Source organism: Microtus oregoni, unplaced genomic scaffold (assembly GCF_018167655.1).
Source record: "Microtus oregoni isolate MIOR12 unplaced genomic scaffold, Mior012 000028F_ref0000031, whole genome shotgun sequence".
Classification (NCBI taxonomy): Eukaryota; Metazoa; Chordata; class Mammalia; order Rodentia; family Cricetidae; genus Microtus; species Microtus oregoni.
In genome coordinates this window covers 27757500-27779052 of record NW_024543087.1, presented here as the reverse complement: position 1 = coordinate 27779052, position 21553 = coordinate 27757500, and the positions used below count along the sequence as shown (strand labels likewise).

Genomic DNA, 21553 nt, shown 5'->3' with positions numbered 1-21553 from the left:
ATATAAATGAACAATAATAGTTATTGTTGGCAGTCTAATTAAAATTACATGCCATACACACACGCACACACACACACACACACACACATACACATATATATATACACACACACACACACACACATATACACACACACATACATACACTTCAGGATCTAGAAGATGATTCAGTGGGTAAAAACAAAGCACTTTCTGCACAAGCTGACCTGTGCTCAAAGCCCAGAACCCGTGGACAGAGGGTAGAGTGAACTACAAATACTGCCCCCTATCCTCCACATGTGTGCCCTGGCATGTGTATGCTCACCCTCACAAATACACACCATACACAGACATAATAAATAAAATTAATAATATGCTTAGGAATCCAGCAAAAATGTAGGAAGTTGGAGTTAGAGTTCATACTGCTCCTAGGTAAATACTTAAAGCACAGTCTGCAGATGGTGGAAAACTCATGCCTGCTTTTGTGACACTGACTCCGTTTGAGATTGCTGGTGACTTTTGAAGCATTGGAGATACTTGCTGGGGACACGTTCAGTTGCTTGCTTGCAGGATAAACAAGACAGCTTTGGGCTTGTTTTGAAGATACTGAGTATATGTTGTTACTGGGAACTTAACTGTTTTTGCTATTTTCATCTTTCTCAGATTAACCTTTTTAAAACTTTTTGTTTATAGGGACTGAATTCATGGCCAGGTTGCATGAACATCTGAAGTATTTTGTAAATATGAAAATTTCCACTGACAAATCATGGCAAGGTGTTACCATCTACTTCTCAGGCCATGAGGTTAGCATCTTTTTTCATCTAAAAAATGTTTTAAAGTTTAAATTTTTTTTAAAAGTTTGAAGCATAGTATATCACCACCTTGTTTTTAAACATTGTTTTTAGACTCCTGGAGAAGGAGAACATAAAATCATGGAATTTATCAGATCAGAGAAAGCAAAGCCAGATCATGATCCAAACACCAGACACTGTCTTTATGGCTTAGATGCTGACTTGGTAGGTATAACACTCACCTGTTGTTACAAGCTTCTGTTGTAGAACTAAATGCTAAGAGATGGAGTTTTTAATGCAGGAAGTTCACTGGCTGTAGCACCGAATACAGAAGGCAATGATAGCTACATTTGCCATTATCTAAGTTCTATAGAATTGGGGAGATAAGCTTTGTTTGTTTGTCATAGACTATAAATAACTGATGTTGGTATAGTCTACAAATCTGAGCAACCCTATTTCTATGAGTATGGTGCTGAAAAGGAAATGCTGAAGCCAAGGAAAGATGACTATTTTACCTAGGGCCATGAAAATGTCCTAATTCACAGCTCCATGCCTCAAATACCTTTTATGAGTATTTTGCCTACATGTATGTATGTATATCATGTATGTGTATGTATTTGTATCATCTGGTGCCTGAGGGGTGCATTGGATCCCCTGGAACTGGAGTTAAGGATAGTCATGAGTCTAGGTACCTGGAACTAAACTTGGGTCCTCTGCAAGAGCAGTAAGCCCCAGATCCCATTACAGATGGTTGTGAACCACCTTGCAGTTGCTGGGAATTGAACTCAGGACCAGTGCTTTTAACCTCTAACAGTTGAGCCATCTCAAACAGTATCCCTAGTACATAAACTGGCTTTTTAGAACCCATCCCTTATGGAGGGAGACCCTGTTTAGCCTAGATACAGGGAGGAGGGCCTTGGTCCTGCCTCAAGTGATGTGACAGACTTTGTTGATTCCCCGTGGGAGACCTCACCCTCTCTGAGGAGTGAGTGGGGGTGGGGTGGGGTGGGGTGGGAGAAAGGGAAAGGTGGGGAAAGTGGGAGGAGGGGACGGAGAGGGAACTGGGATTGGTATATAAAATTTAAAAAAAAAATTGTTTAGAAAAAAAAAGAGCAGTAAGTTCTCTTTAACTGCTGAGCCATATCTCCAGCCCCTATCAGAGAAGTCTTCATACTAACCAAAACTAGACAAGCAAGCAACTATAATGAGCTCCCTTGTGCCCTTAAATTACCTTAAGTTTTTTGTTTGGTTGGTTGAGTTGGTTTGGTTTTGTTTGGTTTTTTAAGACAGGGTTTTTTGTATGCATCCCTGGCTGTCCTGGAACTCAATCTGTATACAAGGCTGGCCTCGAACTCAGAGGTCTGCCTGCCACTGCCTCCCAAGTGCTGGGAGAATAAGGCAAGTTTCTTTAAGTATTAATTTACTTAAATTTAATGTAGTCATTTGCCTCTTTTCAATCAGAATGGGTTATTGAAGCAAATTCCATACACTGTTTTTACTTAATAAATATATATTTTTGAAATATTTTTATGAACAAGTTTTTAAGGTACTTAACCACAATGCCATTATTACACATATAATAATAATTGCTTAAGATAAATAACCACATCTCCTGATTGGTTCATAAATGTTTTCGTTTTGTTTTGTTGTTTGAATAAGAATTTAAAGAAGCAATATGTATTACCATTGATTCACATGTTAACTAGACTTTTGAGGTCACTGAGAGAGTACAACATAGAAGAAAATTAAAGTGCCCTTTTCCATTTGGGAATGGATTTTCATATTAATGTTACCCTGACCTCTAAGTATCTTCTGTATTTGTGAAGCATGGAAAAGTTGCTGCTTCTAATTTCTAATCCCTGTAAGAATTTGCAAAAATCCAGAGAACATTTTGTGATTTACATAAGGAGGAGTGTTCGGGAGGGGGAGGGGAGAATGCAGTGTCAGTCATGAAACTCCTGGGCTCTAAGGTGAGCATAGCTCCACTAAAGTGTGCTTTCTTGATTCTGCCCGTATCCTGCAGTTGGATCATTTTATGATAGCTGCATATTTGATTTTGATTTTTACATTGTGACTTTAAAATTGTTCTCTGTATAGAAATTTTATGAAGTTGCTTTTGTAAACCTAATTGTATGGACAAAGGTAAACTAGAAATATTTCATAATTATTTTTCAACAGATCATGCTTGGATTAACAAGTCATGAGGCACATTTTTCTCTCTTAAGAGAAGAAGTTCGGTTTGGTGGAAAAAAAACACAAAGGTAAGTGAGATGTTGGAAGAAGGAAGAAAGTGAAGCATGGCCAGCAGTCCTTACAGATGGGCTCTGCAGATGTTTCCTCTAACTCATGGGTGCCGACTTCGGTGTAGTTCAGTTATCTTTTTCTTTTATTGCCTATGCTTTTAATGTCTGTAGTATTCAAGAAAACACTGTCAAATCTAATGTCATAAAGTTTACCCCTATGTTTAATTCTTTAAGTTTTGTGGAGGGTTTGTTCTGCTGTTTGGGGCTTTGGCTATTTTTGCAGTGCTGGGCTTGAATCTCAGCTGCTGAGACATGCCCTGCTCTGAGTTACGTAGTTTTAGCTTACATAGTTAGATCATTGATCCGTTTGAATTAATATTTGTATATAGTATGAGGTACAAGTCCAACTCCGTTCTTTGTATTTGTTTTTGTATCACTATTTGTTGAGAAAACTGTCCTTTCCTTATTGAAGCTCTTGGTTCCTTATTGAAAATCATTTGCTCATGTACACAAAGTTTTGGTTCTTGCATTTTCTACTTTATTCTTTGTAGTAATATACTTAGTCTAATATACCTGTCTTCATACCATTTCTGGTGTATTCATGTAGATTTTAATGTGATTAACATTGAAATCAAGAAGAATGAAACCCCAACATATATTCTTTTTTTAAAATCTATTTATTAATTATGTATACAGGTTTCTTCCTGCATGTATGCCTGCATGCCAGAAGAGGGCACCAGACCCCATTACAGATGGTTGTGAGCCACCATGTAGTTGCCGGGAATTGAACTCAGGACCTTTGGAAGAGCAGGCAGTGCTCTTAACCACTGAGCCATCTCTCCAGCCCTTTATATTCTTTTTTCAATATTATATTGTACATTTATAGTCTCTAAAGCTTGGTGGTTTTTTGATTTTTTTTTTTTTAAGGATAGATTTTCGTATTTTTGTGAAAATCATCATTGGGATTTTGATAGGGGTAGCTTTAAGAAAGATCTAAGAAATGTGTATATCTTTTACAACATCTTGATACTGAGCCCTTTAATCCATGTGCATACATTTTGTGTCTCCTTTTAATTTCTTTCAAAAATATTTTGTAGTTTCTCTGATATACTTCTTGGTTAAGTTTATTTCTAACTATTTAACTCTTCTGGATGCCATTTGTTTATGGAATCATGTTTTTCAGATTTTTTACTTTATTTTAGGTGCATGAGTGTTTTGCTTGCATATATGTACATACACCACATGCATGTATGGTGCCCACCAAAGCTAGAGGAGGATGTCAGATCCTGTAACTAGAGTTACAGATTGTTGTGAACCACCATGTGTGTTCTGGGAACTGAACCCAGGTCCTCTTAACTTCTGAGCCTCCTCTTCAGCCCCTGGAATAATTTTCTTTATTTTCTTTTGGTTTGTCCTTTGATGGTATATAGAAGTACTACCTATCTTGTTCCCTGTAGATGTTTTATTTGTTTGTTAGCACTAATATGTTTTTATGTATTCTATGGAGTTTTCTGTATGTAGAATCACACCATCAGAAAACAGATAAAATTGTGCTTATCCCTTTCCAATTTTAATTCCATTTCTTTATCTTTCCTGCCTCATTGCCTTGGCTAGGAGTTAAAGAACAGTGTTGAATAGCTATGGTGTGTTGAATAACTGTGGTAAAGTAGGTATCCTTGTCTTATTCCTGGTCTTAGGAATAATGTTTTCACTCTATAATGTTAATTATGTGTTTTCATAAATGACCTTTGTTATATTAAGGAAATTTATCCATAGCTCTTTCTCTCTTTTTTTAAGAGTATATTTTACATTGTGTTTGTGTGTGTGTGTGTGTGTGTGTGAGAGAGAGAGAGAGAGACAGAGAGAGAGAGAGAGACAGAGAGACAGAGGGAAAGAGAGATAGGAAGAATGAATGTGTGTGCACACACACATGCAGTGCCGTGTCACAAGTGGAGGTCAGAGGACAACCTGTAGAAGTAGGCTCTGGAGATCAAACTCAGGTCTTCAGACCTAATGGCAAGTATCTTTGCCCAATGAGCCTCCTGCCAGCCCACTCTCTCTTAATTTTAAGACAGTTTCTTTCTATAGGCCAAGCTTGCCAAAACTCTATGTACACCGAGCTGGCCTCAAACTCATAATCCTTCTGCCTCTGCCTCCTGAGTACTTGCATTTCAGGTGTTATGGGAGAGTGTTTAATATTGCTAAATGCCTTCTCTGTAAAATGGTCTCAGAAAATTTTCCCCTACACTCTGTTCATGTGCTATATGATACTGGTTTCTTATGTTGAACTACCCTTGAATTCTTGCCATAAATCTTGCTTATGAATCTATTTAAATATGTTACTGTCCCCTAATATTCTTCTTTATAGCTAAACTTGGAGTATAAGCCAACAGAGTGTCCTATCAATGCAAGAGATAAACTTCATTCCATAAATTTAAAAGTGTATGTCCACACTCACACACACCCTTACTAATTTATACACTTCCTACAGTGACTAGTTTCTATATGTATTGTGTATTTAGACCTTATGAGTTCTTCCACCAAAAGTATAATGTAAACCAGTCATTTTGAACTTTATCATGTTTCACCCATTATGATGGCATTCTCAGATAATTGTATATAAATTACATGCTTTAAATATAAGAATTATCTCTTAATGATAATTTTTACTTAGCCATTGCTTCCTTTTGAAGTTGGACCACTCCGTTTTGATCACTTGACTAATTGCAGGGTATGTGCACCAGAAGAAACGACATTTCACCTCCTACACTTGTCTTTAATGAGAGAGTATATTGATTATGAATTTTCAGCATTAAAAGTGAGTATTAATATAGCCATGGACCTCAGCTTTTTACCTACAGACATTTCTATAGGATTTCAATTTATTCTCCATTTTGTCATAGGAAAAGATCACATTTGAATATGATATTGAAAAAATCATAGATGATTGGATTTTGATGGGATTTCTTGTTGGCAATGATTTTATCCCTCATCTACCTCATTTACATATTAATCATGATGCATTGCCTCTTCTTTATGGAACATACATTGCCATCCTGCCAGAGCTTGGAGGTAAGACCTCACTTTACTCCTAATTTAGTACCAACTCACCCTAAAGATTTCCCTCTCTTTGTTAGATTTTTGCCTGCAGGACTAAATTAGGATAACATTGTGGGTTTCTTTTAATCAAGCGGCAGGCACTGAGGTTGTTGTTTTCAGTGGTCACTAAAGAAACTGACTACAGGTAAATAACCTCACTCACTAAATAACTAAAGTCACCTCCAGTTCCTTAAGAAAACCAGCAGACCTCATTAGTTTCATTTCATGCTGTTTATATTTCGTCGTAGAAATCCAGCTGTTGGGCTGGAGAGATGGCTCAGTGGTTAAGAGCATTGCCCGCTCTTCCAAAGGTTCTGAGTTCAATTCCCAGCAACCACATGGTGGCTCACAACCATCTGTAATGAGGTCTGGTGCCCTCTTGTGGCCTGAAGACACACACACAGACAGAATATTGTATACATAATAAATAAATAAATATTTAAAAAAAAAAAAAAAAAAAAAGAAATCCAGCTGTTCTAAATGTACCTGAAAGTATTCAATAGGAACCACAAATTTTTTTCAGTTAAAATGGAAAATTTGTAAACAATTCCTCTACAGAAAATTATTTCTTACCTTTTTCTCTTTTTTTGAGACAGAGTTTTATTGTGTATCCTCAGATTGGCCTCCAAATCAAAATCCAGCCACAGCCTATATAACCTAAATATGATAGGATACAGGTGTGCACCTCTGCAGCCAGCTACACCTTTTCTTACATTAGCATGTCAAATTGAATGATCCAGATAGACTGTAACACACATGGTGCTGTTACAGATGTGATCCAGATAGACTGTAACACACGTGGTGCTGTTACAGATGTGATCCAGATAGACTGTAACACACGTGGTGCTGTTACAGATGTGATCCAGATAGAATATAACACATGTGGTGCTGTTACAGATGTGATCCAGATAGACTGTAACACACATGGTGCTGTTACAGATGTGATCCAGATAGACTGTAACATACGTGGTGCTGTTACAGATAGGTTGGAAATGTGGAAGCATTGTTACTACATAACCCATAATTTCCAGTATTTTGCTTCATTGCCTAAAATACAGTAATATAAAGGTTATAAGAACTAAAGCTGGTTTTTAGACAGTAAAACAGAAGCTTTTCTTTGCTAAAAGGATTAATCAGCTGTAGTGATATTTTATTTGTATTTTAATAAATAAAACTTGCCTCAAGATCAGAGAGTAAAATAGCCCCACTGGTCAGCCTTACAGACCAGGCAGCAGTAATACACACCTTTAATCCCAGTAGCCACATTAGTTAACCACAGAAGCTGGGCGGTAGTGGTGCACACCTTTAATCCCAGCCCTAGAGAGGAATATAATACAGGAGGAGACAGCTCATAGTCTCAGTCTCATTCTGAGATTCCTGGAGGCAGAATCACGATTTCAAACTGAGGTAGAGGTAAGAGCCAGTGGCTGGCTGTTTTGCTTTTCTCACCTTCAGGTTGAACCCCAATTTCTGTCTCTGGGTTTTTATTAACCATGCTACACTCAGCAGTTTGTTGAAAGAATTTTATAGAGCTATTAGAAACTAGTATCAGTTTATACTACAAGTTTAGATTTGGTTCATTTTAGGTTACATTAATGAAAGTGGACATCTCAACTTACCTCGATTTGAGAAATACCTTGTGAAACTATCAGATGTAAGTAACAACAGGGTTTTTTTTTTTTCCTATCCTGGGGGAGCTATAAATGGTCATTAATCATTTAGTTAATGCCAGGGGTGAAAAAACTCTAGCTTCGTTCTGATTGTTCATTCTGTATAATTTCATTTGAATTATTTCATTTTAGTTACTTACGTCTAATTTTTAGAGTTAATGATATTGTATGTGTATATATATAAATATTATCCACATTAATGATATTTTGTGTGTGTGTGTGTGTAAACATTCTCCTAATTTTCTATACTCCAGAAATTTAGTTTGTATTCTTTCACGTTTAAGTCATTTTAAAATTCAACTATTTTTGGTCAGTTTGATCGAGAGCACTTCAGTGAAGTTTTTGTGGACCTTAAGTGGTTTGAAAGCAAAGTTGGTAACAAGTATCTCAATGAAGCAGCAGGTGCAGCAGCCGAAGAAGCCAGGAACTGTAAGGAAAAGAGAAAATCAAAGGTAACCAGTTTCTGGTGTTCTTTCTTTTCTCCTTCTTTTGGTTTTTAGCTATAGTGATAAAACTAATATTCCTTGTTTTCAGTGTCCTTGGTTTTCAGGGCTTGTTTGTTCTCATTTTTTCTTCTCCATGAGCATCTAGAATTGTTTTGGTTTCTGTCTCTCTCTGTTTCTGTCATATCATAAGTATGTATTTAAGAAAAATGAGTTTCTTATTTTTGCTTCTTAGGAATAGCATTTTCCTCTATTGGGAAGACAATAAATGGGGCTGGAGAGTTTGCTCAGCAGTCCAGAGCTGGTAGAGGCCAGAACAGTATAAGGAAAAACTAATGGGAGTCACTGCCAGTAGCTAGGCTGTCAGAAACACAAGAGGAAGAGTTAAGATCATAAAACTAAAAACAGGTGGGCAGAGCATGGAAGATACGTAGGTTAGGAGATGACAAGATTCAGAAATTCAGAAGTGCTCAATGGATTCCAGCTTAGACAGACTGCATTAGTAGCAGTTCAAAATTGGTGTCTAACAATGTTAAACTGGTAAATTGAAAAAATCATTTCATTCTTGTTTATATTGTAATTGATAAATTTTTAAGTAGTCTTGGTCTTTGTAAACAGAGGCGACACTTTTGTTTCCCAGCCATCCATTCCTGAGTGGACACAGCTTATATTAATTAAAAACTGTTTGGCCTGTTAGTTCATGCTTGTTATTAACTAGCTCTTAAAACTTAATCTATTTCTATTAATTTATATTTTACCACGAGGCTCCTGGCTTGTTACCTCACATCTTGCTTCCACAGTGACTACTGGTGTCTCCCTGACTCTGCCTTCTTTTCCCCTATATATGTTTGGCTTTTCTGCCTAACTATATTCTGCCTTGCCATAGACCAAAGCAGTTTCTTTATTAACCAATGGTAGTAAAACATTCACAGCATACAGAAAGACATCCCACAGCAGGTCTTGGTGCATATAATCAAATATACCTTTTACATTAGTGAGAATCATGCATTATATGTCAATTCTATAACAAAAATGTATAATTTTATAAAACAATTGATAACCAAAAAAAACATACAGTTTCAGGGAGTTTTATCTTGTTTTTAAAGTAATATGCTACAGTGTATTCTTTAAAGATCATTTCAGTTGTATTTAGTTTTTTTTCTAATCTCCTTTTTACATGTCTGACTTGGAAACACATCTTACTGTTCATCTTATGATGATTTATAATTTTTATAGGGCCAGGAAAATTCTTTAAGCTTGGCTGCTTTAGACAAAAGTGAAGGTGAAGTAGTAGCTTCTGAAGGTGAGTACATATGTGTTTAATGTTATTTCTTCTGAAGGTGAGTATATACTGTGTTTAATGTTATTTCTTTGACACATAGTTGTTTCTCTTTTCCTTTATTAGTATTAACCCTGCAATATTGGATTGGATAAATTCCCATGATAGTTTATAAGTATCAATTTTGATATGCATTGATCACAACATTAGATAAAAACAATATTCATATTTATCAGTTACATCTTTCTGGTTTTTCTCACAGATAATTTTGAAGATGAGACTGAAGATGATGATCTGTTTGAAACTGAATTTAGACAATATAAGAGAACATACTATATGACAAAGATGGGAGTCGATGTAGTATCTGAGTATGTTTTTTTCATTGTTTTTATTTTGCAATAGAAAAAGTAAATTTTGCAAGTCTTCAGAAAACAACATGATTTTAATGAAATATGGGAGATTTATTGGTGTCTTCAATTATGGATTTCATGATAGTGATTCTGGCATGTGTTCTGTTCCACATAAAATTGCTGCCAAGATGAACTAGGAAGATGAGACTTAGTGGCTAGTATTTGGCGTACTACCTGAGGACCCAGGTTCTCATTTCTAGCACCTGTGTGAATGCCAAGGCAAGTGTGGCAGTCACCTATGGCCCTAGAGCTCGGGAAGATGTCCTGAATGTAGAAGCAGGATGTTCCCAGTGCAATCTAGGTAGCTAGACTAGCCAAATTGGTGACCTCTGGGATCAACAAAAGGCCCTTCCTCAACATATAAGGTGGAGAACAATTGAGGAAATACCCAGCATCAGTCTCTGACCTCTACAGACAAGGACACATGTACACAAGCACCTTCACACAAACATATACACCCACACATTTGCAAGCATGCACATCACACATGCAGAAAATTACTTAAGATTTAATTAGCAAATAGTAACATCCTTATACATATTAAGATATTTAAAATGCTAAAAAATAAAAAGTAATCTAAATATCCAATAAATGGACTAAGGATACACTTCAGTGAAAGAGTGACTACCTATATTCTGTGAGGCCCCAAGTTTGATTTCCAATATCAGAAAAGATAAAACTAATAAATGTCTAAGATTCAACATGGTAGCAAGTGACTGTAATCCCTTAGGAAATACCCAGGAAACAGAGGCAGGAAGACTGCCACGAGTCTGAAATTGAAAAATTTAACATAAGTGAGTTCCAAGTTAGTCATGGCTACATTACAAGAATCTGTCTCAGAGGGGCTGGAGAGATGGCTCAGAGGTTAAGAGCATTGCCTGCTCTTCCAAAGGTCCTGAGTTCAATTCCCAGCAACCACACGGTGGCTCACAACCATCTGTAATGAGATCTGGCACCCTCTTCTGGCGTGTGGGCATACATGGAAGCAGAATGTTGTATACTTAATAAATAAATAAATCTTTAAAAAAAAAAAGAATCTGTCTCAGAAATAACCAAATAATTTTTTTTTAAGTCTAATAAGAAGCACCATTATAGAGCCGGGGGTTGTGACACTTGAGTACAGTCAGGAGGCCAAAACAGAAGGTGGAAGTTGATAGCCAGATCTTGTCTTTCATAAAGGAAGACTCTGGCTCATCATCGCTCCTCTCCCCATCTCCAGAATCTGCACAGCTATTCAATGGTGTTTGCAAAGAGTTCCCCACAACTCAGAAAGATGCTTATAACCTAAAGACAGGAAACACAATCACACATGATATAATATACGCATTCATTGCGTGTACTTTTTTTAATTGGGTAACTTTGGGCTAGTAGTGCATAATCGGAGCTATTTGGAAAGCTGAGCCCATAATATCGCTGAATCCCAGAAATTCACAGGGCAAGGGCAAGATAGAAAGGCCTCGTCTCAGCAGTGACCGAAAAGCAGAAGACGGAAATGACGAGGAATTGCTAGAAGATGATAAGAATAGTTTTCTCCATTATCCAGATTTTTTTTTTTTTTTTTTGTTTTTTGTTTTTTGTTTTTCGAGACAGGGTTTCTCTGTGGTTTTGGAGCCTGTCCTGTCTTGTAGACCAGGCTGGTCTCGAACTCACAGAGATCCGCCTGCCTCTGCCTCCCGAGTGCTGGGATTAAAGGCTTGCGCCACCACCGCCCGGCTCATTATCCAGATTTTTAACAATCAGGAAATACTTGTCTGAAGTAAGAAAGTATTCGGTATCAGGCTAAAAAGCACATCTACCAAGAGAATTAACTCCTGAAAATTGTCTCATGACCTCCACACAAGTATATGCCATACAAATATACACATAACACATATAAATTGATAATAGAACATTTTAAAGATATATGCATACCTACCAGAAATAGATAAGAAATTTCTAAGTGATTATTTTTGACTTTAGGCTATGGCTTGCTTTGTTTTACCCAAATCTAGAGGGATCTTGTTCAGAACATATAGCACTTTTTAAAAGGGTTTGTAAATACTATTGCCAGATTTCTAAGAACTCGGGGCTTACACTCATTCCCACTATTTAGGAGAGTGATAATACCACTTTGTAGAAAGGTCGGTAGGTGAGTCTTCAAACATTAGGCAAAACTATGTCATAATGACAACTTAAGCATGCATATCCAATTTAACTGTATTGATAGTTGGCTTAGGAAACTGTAAACAGCCTTTCATGTGACAAGATGGAATTGTAAATATTTTGCAGTTTTTCTGTTTATAATGTTTAGGTATTAAAAATACACTGAATATATTGGTCTGTCTTCAGAAAACAACATTGTTATGAAAATGCCTCTTTCTGTTTCAGTGAGTTTCTGGCTGATCAAGCTGCTTGTTATGTTCAGGCTATACAGTGGATCTTACACTATTACTATCATGGAGTCCAATCCTGGAGCTGGTAAAGACATCTCATTTTATAATGGTTCCTACTATTAGAGTCTCATTTAAACATCTCTTTTCCTTTTATTTCTACTTAAAAGAATTTTTCATATATGTCTACAGTCAATTTTAAATTAAATATAATCTGTTTTTAAATGAAAATATTTTAAAGACTTTCAACTAAGAAAAATATTTATAGCCCTAGCCTTTGTTAATCTAAAGTTGTAAAATACTTTAGCATTCTGAGTCAGCATGGGCTTGGGGTGTAGCTTAATAAATCACTTGGATCAGACTCTAGTTGTCCAGTAGGAGAGAATCGTGGATAGAGTTCCATCATAGAGCCCCCACCTAGCATGGATGAAGCCTGAGGTTGATTCCTAGTGCCACCAGAAAAGTAAAAATAAGAGAACCCCTTATCATGACACGATCTTAACAAGTGTTTGCATTCCAGTGATAGTTACGTGAGGGTGTTTGTAAGAGTCTCCACATTTTTGTGTACTCAAAAACAATACTCTTTAACAGGAATAATTTCTGAAGAGTCAACTAATATTTGTGACTGAAAGAAAGGCTTTGCTTGTGTTAATAAAAAGTAATATTCACCATTTCTCCTCGGTATTGGTCAGCTCTTCTCACTGACAAAAATTCCTGACAGAACAACTTAAAAGAAGAAAGATCATGTGACTCGTGGTTTCAGGCTTCAGTTTCTTCTCAGCCAGCTCCAATCTCTTTAGGCTATGGTGAAACAAAGTGTCATGGCAGGGTGGACATGGAGAGCAAAGTTGATATTTCATTGTAACTAAAAAGTAGAAAGATAAAGGAAGGCGTGCGACAAGATACAACCCCTCAGGACATGTCCCTGTGGCCCAAATCCAATAGTCCCATCTCTCTAAAGTTTCTAGAACCTCCCAAATAGCCCAGCAGGTCGGAACCAGGCTTCTGTACATGAGTAGTAGGGGGTGATCTGATCCTAGCCAATTACATCTACTCATTCACTAAAATGGGAGAATAACATCCAGGTGTGGCAGCTTGTATCTGATCCCAGGCTGGAGGATCACCACAAGTTCAAGGTCAACTGTTAAACATAGCAAGATCTTGCCTCAAAAAGAAAGAGGAAAGAAAAACCCTCCAACTATAAGGCACCCTATAGTAGAGACTGCTGTGAGCATAATCAGGAAGCTCACAACAGTGCAGAATGATGTGGCATTAGGTGTTCGTTCACTTATTAGCCAGCTTTGAAAGGAAATTCTTATGTTCTCAGGCCTCTCTTAAAAACAATCGAAGTTTAAAGATATGATCCTTATTTGTTATTTTAGAAGGCTAAATGCCAGTAATTGCTGTTTAATTGCCAAGCAGTAAAATTAGGGACTTTAAAACCTTATTTTCATATACTTGAAGTAAACATCGTTTTTACTTGCCACAGATGAAATTAAAGCTCAGAAAACCAAAGTAATCATCCCAAAAAGCCAAGCCATACCTATCTGTTTAGAACATCAGTGTATTTACACTATTTCACATACCATTCTGACTTCTAAACTTTCCTATCTAGAACAGCTGAATGCCACAATTAGGAATGTGGAAGTCTCTCAGGCAAGCAAGTTGGCTAAGCAGGTAAAGGAACTTGCCACCAAGCCTGACAACCTGAGTTCAGTCACTGGGGCCCACATGATAGAGAGAGCTTACTCCCACAAATCTCTGACCTCCACACACCTGTACAGCCCCATAAACAAACTAAATAAAATTTTTAAAAAATTTAGTCTTTCCTTTTCCTTTCTTGCTCTATATCCTGAGTGTCTGCCTCCCTGTGTCCAGTGATTCAGACACCTGTAGCATATTGAAATAATTTTATGTTCAAAGGCTTATTAGAACATGTCTATAATTAAAGATAGGAAGATATTATAAACAAAATGTATGTGATTGATTTATAGCTTAATCTCTACCACAGATGCAAATCTCTTTAATTAATCTCTTAATCTCTACCTGATTCAAAGATAGCCTTTCTTTGAGTTGACTGACATGGCTGTATGAGCACACACCCACTGTCCTTCTTAGGAGCTGATTAGAGCTTTGGTGTCAGTATCTACTGAATACTGAGTGCCCCGCCCGTTGCAGAGAGGTCCCAGGTTCAAGTGACTAGAATGATGCTTCTGACCACCTCATTGTTCAGTGTATTGATTGAAGGATTTGTGATCTCTACTTGAGACTTAAGAAGAAACATTCCCAATGCACACTTTAAGAAAGTTGTGAGTTTGAGGCCAGTCCTGCCTTCCTAGGTGAAACCCTGTCTCTTAAGTTCCCACCTATCAAAATATATTTATGAAAATATATTTATTGCTATCATATGAGCTAAGCTTTACAGAGGTGCTAATTTCTTATACTCAAGAGATAGAATTATGTATGATACATTTTTAATTATACCTGTGTATTTTTAAGTAAATGTAGGAAAATGTTCAATATTGGCCATTTTGTATACTATTTTCAGTTTAAAACACATTTTCTCTCATAGGTATTATCCCTATCATTATGCACCCTTCCTGTCTGATATCCGCAACATCAGCGCTCTTAAAATCCATTTTGAACTGGGGAAACCCTTCAAGCCATTTGAGCAGCTTCTTGCCGTCCTCCCATCAGCTAGCAAAAATTTGCTTCCTACCTGCTACCAGGTAGGTTTTGGAATTGAATGAGTTTTCTTAATATTCTTTTTTAAGGATTTATTTTTATATGTATGTACATTTCGCCTACATAAATGTATGTCTATGTACCTCATCATTCTTGGTGCTCACAGAAGACAGATAAGGGCATTGGATAAGAGAACTGGAATTATGTATGGTTGTAAACTTCCATATAGGTGCTGGAAAGACAGGGATTTTAACCATTAAACTACCTCTCCAACCCCTTATATAATTGATGTGGGAGTGTCATATATCAATCTGTTGATTTCATTGGTTAAGCAATAAAGAAACTGCTTGGCCCTGATAGGTTAAAACATAGGTGGGAGGAGTAAACAGAACAGAATGCTGGGAGGAAGAGGAAGGGAGTTCAGAGACGCCATGCTCCCCTCTCCCAGGAAGACGCGATAGCTCAGCTCTCTGAGGCACACGCGATGAAGCTCCGACCCAGCATGGACGTAGGCTAGAATCTTCCCGGTAAGCGCACCTAGCGGTGCTACACAGATGATTAGAAATGGGCTAAATTAATATGTGAGAATTAGCCTAGAAGAGGCTAGATAGAAATGGGCCAAGCAGTGTTTAAAAGAATACAGTTTGCCGGGCGGTGGTGGTGCACGCCTTTAATCCCAGCACTTGGGAGGCAGAGGCAGGCGGATCTCTGTGAGTTCGAGGCCAGCCTGGTCTACAAGAGCTAGTTCCAGGACAGGAACCAAAAGCTACGGAGAAACCCTGTCTCGAAAAATCCAAAAAAAAAAAAGAATACAGTTTGTGTGTTGTTATTTCTGGCATAAGCTAGCCAGGCGGCCGGGGTGCTGGGGACACAGCCCCACCGCTCCTATTACTACATATAATTTTTTTTGTATTTAATTCTTCATATAAACCTGAAAATACTGCTGCCCAATTTAATTTAATAAGTGAATTTTTATTTATCTTAGACAATACTTACTTTGAGTTTTTTGTTTTTGTTTTGTTTTTTTTTAAGACAGGGTATTGTAAAGGAGAGGGCCCCCTGTTTGTCCCGGCCACAAACCGGGACAAACTTATACCCAAAATAACCACACAGAAACTGTATTAATTAAAACACTGCTTGACCATTAGCTCTAACTTCTTTTTGGCTAATTCTTACATATTAGTTTAACCCATCTCCGTTAATCTGTGTTTCACCACATAGCCCTGGCTTACCAGAGATTCTAACTGGCATCTGTATGTAGTGGAGGATTCATGGCTTCTCTCTCTCTGCCCTTCTTCCTCCCAGCATTCAGTTCTATTTTTTCCACCTACCTAAGTTCACCCTATCAACTAGACCAAGGCAGTTTCTTTATTCATTAACCAATGAAAGCAACACTTAAACAGAAGAACCTTCTACACCAACAGGGCTTCTCTGTGTAACAGTTCTAATTGTCCCTGGAACTTGCTTTGTAAACCAGGCTGGCCTCAAACTCACTGAGATCTGCCTCCCAAGTGCTAGGATTAAAGGCGTGCGCCACTACCACCACCCAGTGAATAAGGGCAATTCTAGTGACTTGTTATCTTACACCAGTGTCACCTCAGCATATATTTAGATTTTTAAGCATTCGAACTATCAAATTGAAGGACCTTTCTCTTACTAATATATTTCACATAATTAGAGAAAGACAGGGTCTCTGAAGCACACTAAACATACTAAGCAGATTATAAAAGTTATTTGGTTTTTGTAGGGTCTGTGTCCGAACTTCTCATTCCATGTCTGGTCCTCTCACAATTTGGAGTAGATGTACATACATAACCCATTGCTCTTAACATTGTCATGGTCCCTCTTGCCTCTTCCAGTGCCCTAACCTATACTCAACCCTGGTTTCAGCCTCTGTTTCTTAAATATCTTTAATGTTTTTTGTTTGTTTTTTCCTTCAGCTACATTAAACTTTTCGTAGCATATCACTCTTAGCCAATAAGTATGTTATAATCACATTTGTTGTGTTTGTTTAGTGTTCGTGCAATAGCAATTAAATTTTATATTATCATTTTAGGAATATATTACTTCATTTTTTAAATTTATAATCTTCCCTTTCACTTCCCAATCCTTTTTTGCATAAGACATCGGTATGTTTTCTTTGTTTACTTCTTTTATAGAATATAATAAAAATGTTTGCTATCAGACTCTGTTATTAATGATATTGTGGGTCTGTTATTAATGGTATTGTGGGTCTTAGATTTTACTTTTTTCTTTTTAGATTATCTTTGATGCTAGTAATCATATTACTAGAATCCACTGATTAGGGCATGGAAATAAATTGTTAATTTGAGGTTGAAATGGAAAACTCTTGGAAAAATGTGAAAGGAACTGAACTAAACTTGTAAGTAAAGGAACAGAATTTAGGTGGTAGACGTTATAGAGTGAAAAGACAATAGAAAAATAAAAATGTGGCTGACAGGAAGCTCAGCAAATACAGGTACTTGCTGCTTAGCCTGTTGACTTCCATCCCCAGTATCCACACTGTGCAAGGAGAGAGAGAATGGACTCCCACGGGTTGTTCTCTGACCTCCATACACACCATGATGTAATACAAGTTTCTAAGTAAAGATGACAGAATTAAAACGAATAGTAGCAGGAATGTGGTGGTGTGCACCTATAATCCCAGCATTCTTGAGACTGAGGCTGGAGACTCTTGAGTTCAAGGCAACCTGGATTACTTAAATTCTGTCTCAAGACAGGAATTAAGAGAGAAAGAGAAGTCATTCATAGTAAAAGTAGTTTTGCTCCATAACTAAGTTAAAGAAGCAGGAAAGAAATGAGTATCGAATACAATTGAAATTTTTACAGTTTGCTGAACAAGCTGACACAGGCTTGTAATTCCAACACTGGGGAATCTGCAACCAGGTGGGTCTTAATTTCAAGACCAGGGAGATGCTGTCTCAGAAAAAAGGAAAGTTAAAAGGATTCATTTAGTTGGAAGCAATAATGTACCAAATAGATTGTTGCAACCTAATAAGGTAAGGAAATGTTCTATATGTTAATGAATAGTTGTAATGATAGTGTCTCTTTTATCTATTTTCGTATTTACATTTTCACAGCATTTGATGACCAGCGAAGACTCACCAATTATAGAATATTACCCACCGGATTTTAAAACTGATCTAAATGGGAAACAACAAGAATGGGAAGCTGTGGTATTAATACCCTTTATTGATGAGGTCAGTATATGAAATAAGTACATATAAACACTGTCTTTTAATGTGTGTATGTGTGTGTACAAGCCAAAGATAATCTTAGGTGTCATTCTTCAGACATCATCGCCTGGTCTAACAGGGGACCTACTTGTTTCCATCTACCCAGCACTTAGATTCCAAGTGTGTCTACACCAGCATGCCCAGCTTTTTACATGGGCAAGCTGAAACCAAACCAGGTCTTGATGTTTTTTAGCTAATCACTTTACCAACTGAGCTATTTTTCCAGCCCCTATTATTTTTTGTTTTAATGTTTGTCGTTCTAATCGGGGTGAGATAGACTCAAAGTTCATTTAATTGTATTTCCCTGTTGGCTAAGAATGTTGAGCATTTTTTCATATATTAGCTATATTATTTTTATTTGTATCTGTTCTTTTGAGAATTGTCTGGTTAGTCCATTTGTCTACTTATTCATTAATTGTTTTTTTCTACTTAATTTTTGGGGGTCACTTAGTTTCTAGATATTAATTCCCTATCAGATGTATAGTGAGCAGGGACTTTGTCCCACTTTATAGGTTGTCTCTTAACGTTGCAGATGGTTTTCTTTACTGTTATAAACTTGACTTGACTCAATCTCCTTGAATTCTTGGGCTTATAGCCTGTGTCCTTAGGGTACTTCCAGAAAATCCTTGCCACCTACTGTGTGAGATATGCCTTATTCTTTGGTTTCTAAAGGCTCGAGGTTTATTGTTTGATTATTTATTTGAGATCACTGACTTTAATAGTTGTCCATTCTCATCTTAGGACTCCCTTAGCTGTACCAGAATGCTGTGCCTTCATTTTCGTTTGATTCTAGAACCTTAAATTTCCCCCATGATTTCTTCAATCACCCATTTCATGCCAGCTTATATCATTCAGTTTCCATGTAGTTTCTCTTTGCTGTTAATGTCTAGTATTCCACTATGATCTGATAAGATACAAGGAATTATTCCAATTCATTTTTGTTGTTGTTGTTGCTTTTTAAGACAGTCTCATAGTCCAGACTTGCCTTGATTTGCTGTGTAGCTGAGAATGACTTTGAACTCCTGGTCCTTCCAAGTGCTGGATTTACTGGGTATACTACATGTATACCTTGATTCTTTTGTATTTGTGAAGGCTTGATTTGTGGCCAAGAATGTGGTGGGTTTTAGAGAGGGTTCTATGGACTACTGAGAATGTGTATTTGGTATCTCTTGTAGATAGATACCTCATAAGTCCATTTGATCTATGATTCCCTGAAGATTCTCTGTTCATTTTTGTGTGGATGAGAGTGAAGTACTAACGTCATCATTATTATTCTATCAAGAGTTGTGAGACCTTTTATGCCTATTGCTGTCTATTTCATGAAAGAGAGCTGCAACATTTAGTGCATGTATCTCAATTATTATGTCATCTTGATTAATTTTTCTGTAATATATAATGGCCTTCTCACTTTGTCTGACCAATTTTGATTTGAAGTCTACCCTTTCAGATATGAGGTTATCTACAACAGCTTCTTTTCCTTCTATTCACTTGATAGACTAACTTGAAATCCTTGGAATCTCAATCTGTGAGGTATTTCTTAGCAACAACAAACAGTTGAATCCTGTTTTTCAGTCCAGTCAGCTATAGTCTGCATCTTTTCCTTCCTTCCTTCCTTCTTTCTTTCTTCCTTCCCTTCCTTCTTCCCTCCCTTCCTCCTCTCTCTCTCTTTCTTTCTATCTTTCTTTCTCTCTTCCTCTCTTTCTCTCTCTTGTTGTTGAGTCGAGGCCATTTACGTAGAAGGTTATTACTGTTGGATCAGGGTTTTGGGTGGGAGGGTGAGGGTTGTTTGTTTATTGAGACAGGGTTTCTCTGTGTAGCCTTGGCCATCCTGGAACTCACTCTGTAGACCATACTGGCCTCTCAGAGATCTGCCTGCCTCTGCCTCCCAAGTGCTGGGATTAGAGGAGTACACCACTTGACTAGGTTTTGGGTTTTTTTGTTTGTTATGTTTTGTTTTGTTTCTTTCTTTCTCCTATATTAGTGTTAGAGGTTTTCTGGTTTTCTATGTTACATCATAGATTCTTTTCTACATTTTTTTGTTTTTTGGGTTTAGATTTTTTTGTTTGGTTGGTTTTTGTTGTTGCTTTGTTTGCAGGGAGGGGGGATGTCTCAATTTCAAGATGGGGTATCTCTGTGTGTAGCCCTGGCTGTCCTGAAACTCACTCTGTACAATAGGCTAGCTTTGAACTCACAAAGTTCTGCCTGCCTCTGCCTCCCAAGTGCTGGGATTAAAGTCGTGCGCCACCACCGCCTGGCTCTTTACCTACTTTTCTTTCATCTGACCTCCACACATGTGCTATGGCATCCGCACATTCACATACATATGTACATACATATTTACACACTAAATACTTTAATTTTCATAAACAAAAATTGGGACTGGAGAGATGGCTTAGCAGTAAAGAGCACTGACTGCCCTTCCAAGAGACCTAGGTTCGGTTCCAGCACCCACATGGCTGCTCACAACCATCTGTTACTCCAGTTTCAGGGGATCCGACACCTTCCTCTGGCCTCTGCAGGCAATAGACATAAACTTACATGCAAGCAGAACACTTATACACATAAAATAAGTAAGTTAAACCTAGTAAAATAAAAACATTCATACAGTGGAGAGAGATAGAGGAAAACTCAGTGTTCCCTTCTCACACAGGCAAGCATACCTGCGTGTGTGCACATCAGTCAGTAATTAATCCGTGAATGAGTAAAAATTGAATGCCTCTTATGTTTAGGTGTTCATGTCTTCTCTACAGTTGAGAATACTCTGGTATAATGTCATTGAATAGCTGGCCTATACTTTCAGTTTTTAGTTTTTTTATCCCATGGATTCTTCGTTTTGGTACTTTGGTCTCATGCCCAGCTGGGTGAACTTCTTTTCAGTACATAACCTGTCTCTCAAGTTCTCCTGTCTGTCTGTCTTTGGATTCGAGTCTACTTCTTACGCTAAATCTTCTCCTCTACACAGACAGCTTCTAGATTGCCTTCTTACTCCATAGTTTCTTCTCTCAGGACCTTTTTTGTTGTTTTGTTTTGTGTTTTATGTTGTAAGTCAGGGTGGTGAAGAACTTGCTATGCCTGAGAATGACACTGAACTCTTGTTGTGCTTTAATTTTATTTTCACTGTGTGTGCACACGTGTTCCACAGGTAGAGGTCAGAGGACAGCCTGTGAAAGTTGATTATTTCCAAGGGATTGAACTCAGGTCATCAGACAGCAACAAGGGCCCTTACCTACTGGGCTACCCCATCAGCTCATGATGTTATTTTTTAAGAGCCTAGTAGTGTACAAAGGGGAAATACTTTTCTCTATGTTGAGATTACGGTATTTGTTTT

General features: G+C 37.4%; 1 protein-coding gene across 3 annotated transcripts in view; it reads left to right on the top strand.

Moving 5' to 3' along the window:
• Xrn1 (5'-3' exoribonuclease 1) overlaps positions 1 to 21553 on the top strand; it is a 102866-nt gene that overhangs the window by 10766 nt on the left and 70547 nt on the right. For all 3 annotated transcript variants that reach the window (XM_041676901.1, XM_041676900.1, XM_041676902.1), the window contains exons 4-15: positions 673 to 782; positions 885 to 995; positions 2949 to 3031; positions 5744 to 5831; positions 5917 to 6085; positions 7699 to 7766; positions 8097 to 8234; positions 9462 to 9528; positions 9767 to 9872; positions 12282 to 12371; positions 14856 to 15012; positions 18070 to 18189. In XM_041676901.1, coding sequence (XP_041532835.1) covers positions 673 to 782; positions 885 to 995; positions 2949 to 3031; positions 5744 to 5831; positions 5917 to 6085; positions 7699 to 7766; positions 8097 to 8234; positions 9462 to 9528; positions 9767 to 9872; positions 12282 to 12371; positions 14856 to 15012; positions 18070 to 18189 — 1307 coding nt within the window. The remainder of the gene's footprint in view (positions 1 to 672; positions 783 to 884; positions 996 to 2948; positions 3032 to 5743; positions 5832 to 5916; positions 6086 to 7698; positions 7767 to 8096; positions 8235 to 9461; positions 9529 to 9766; positions 9873 to 12281; positions 12372 to 14855; positions 15013 to 18069; positions 18190 to 21553) is intronic.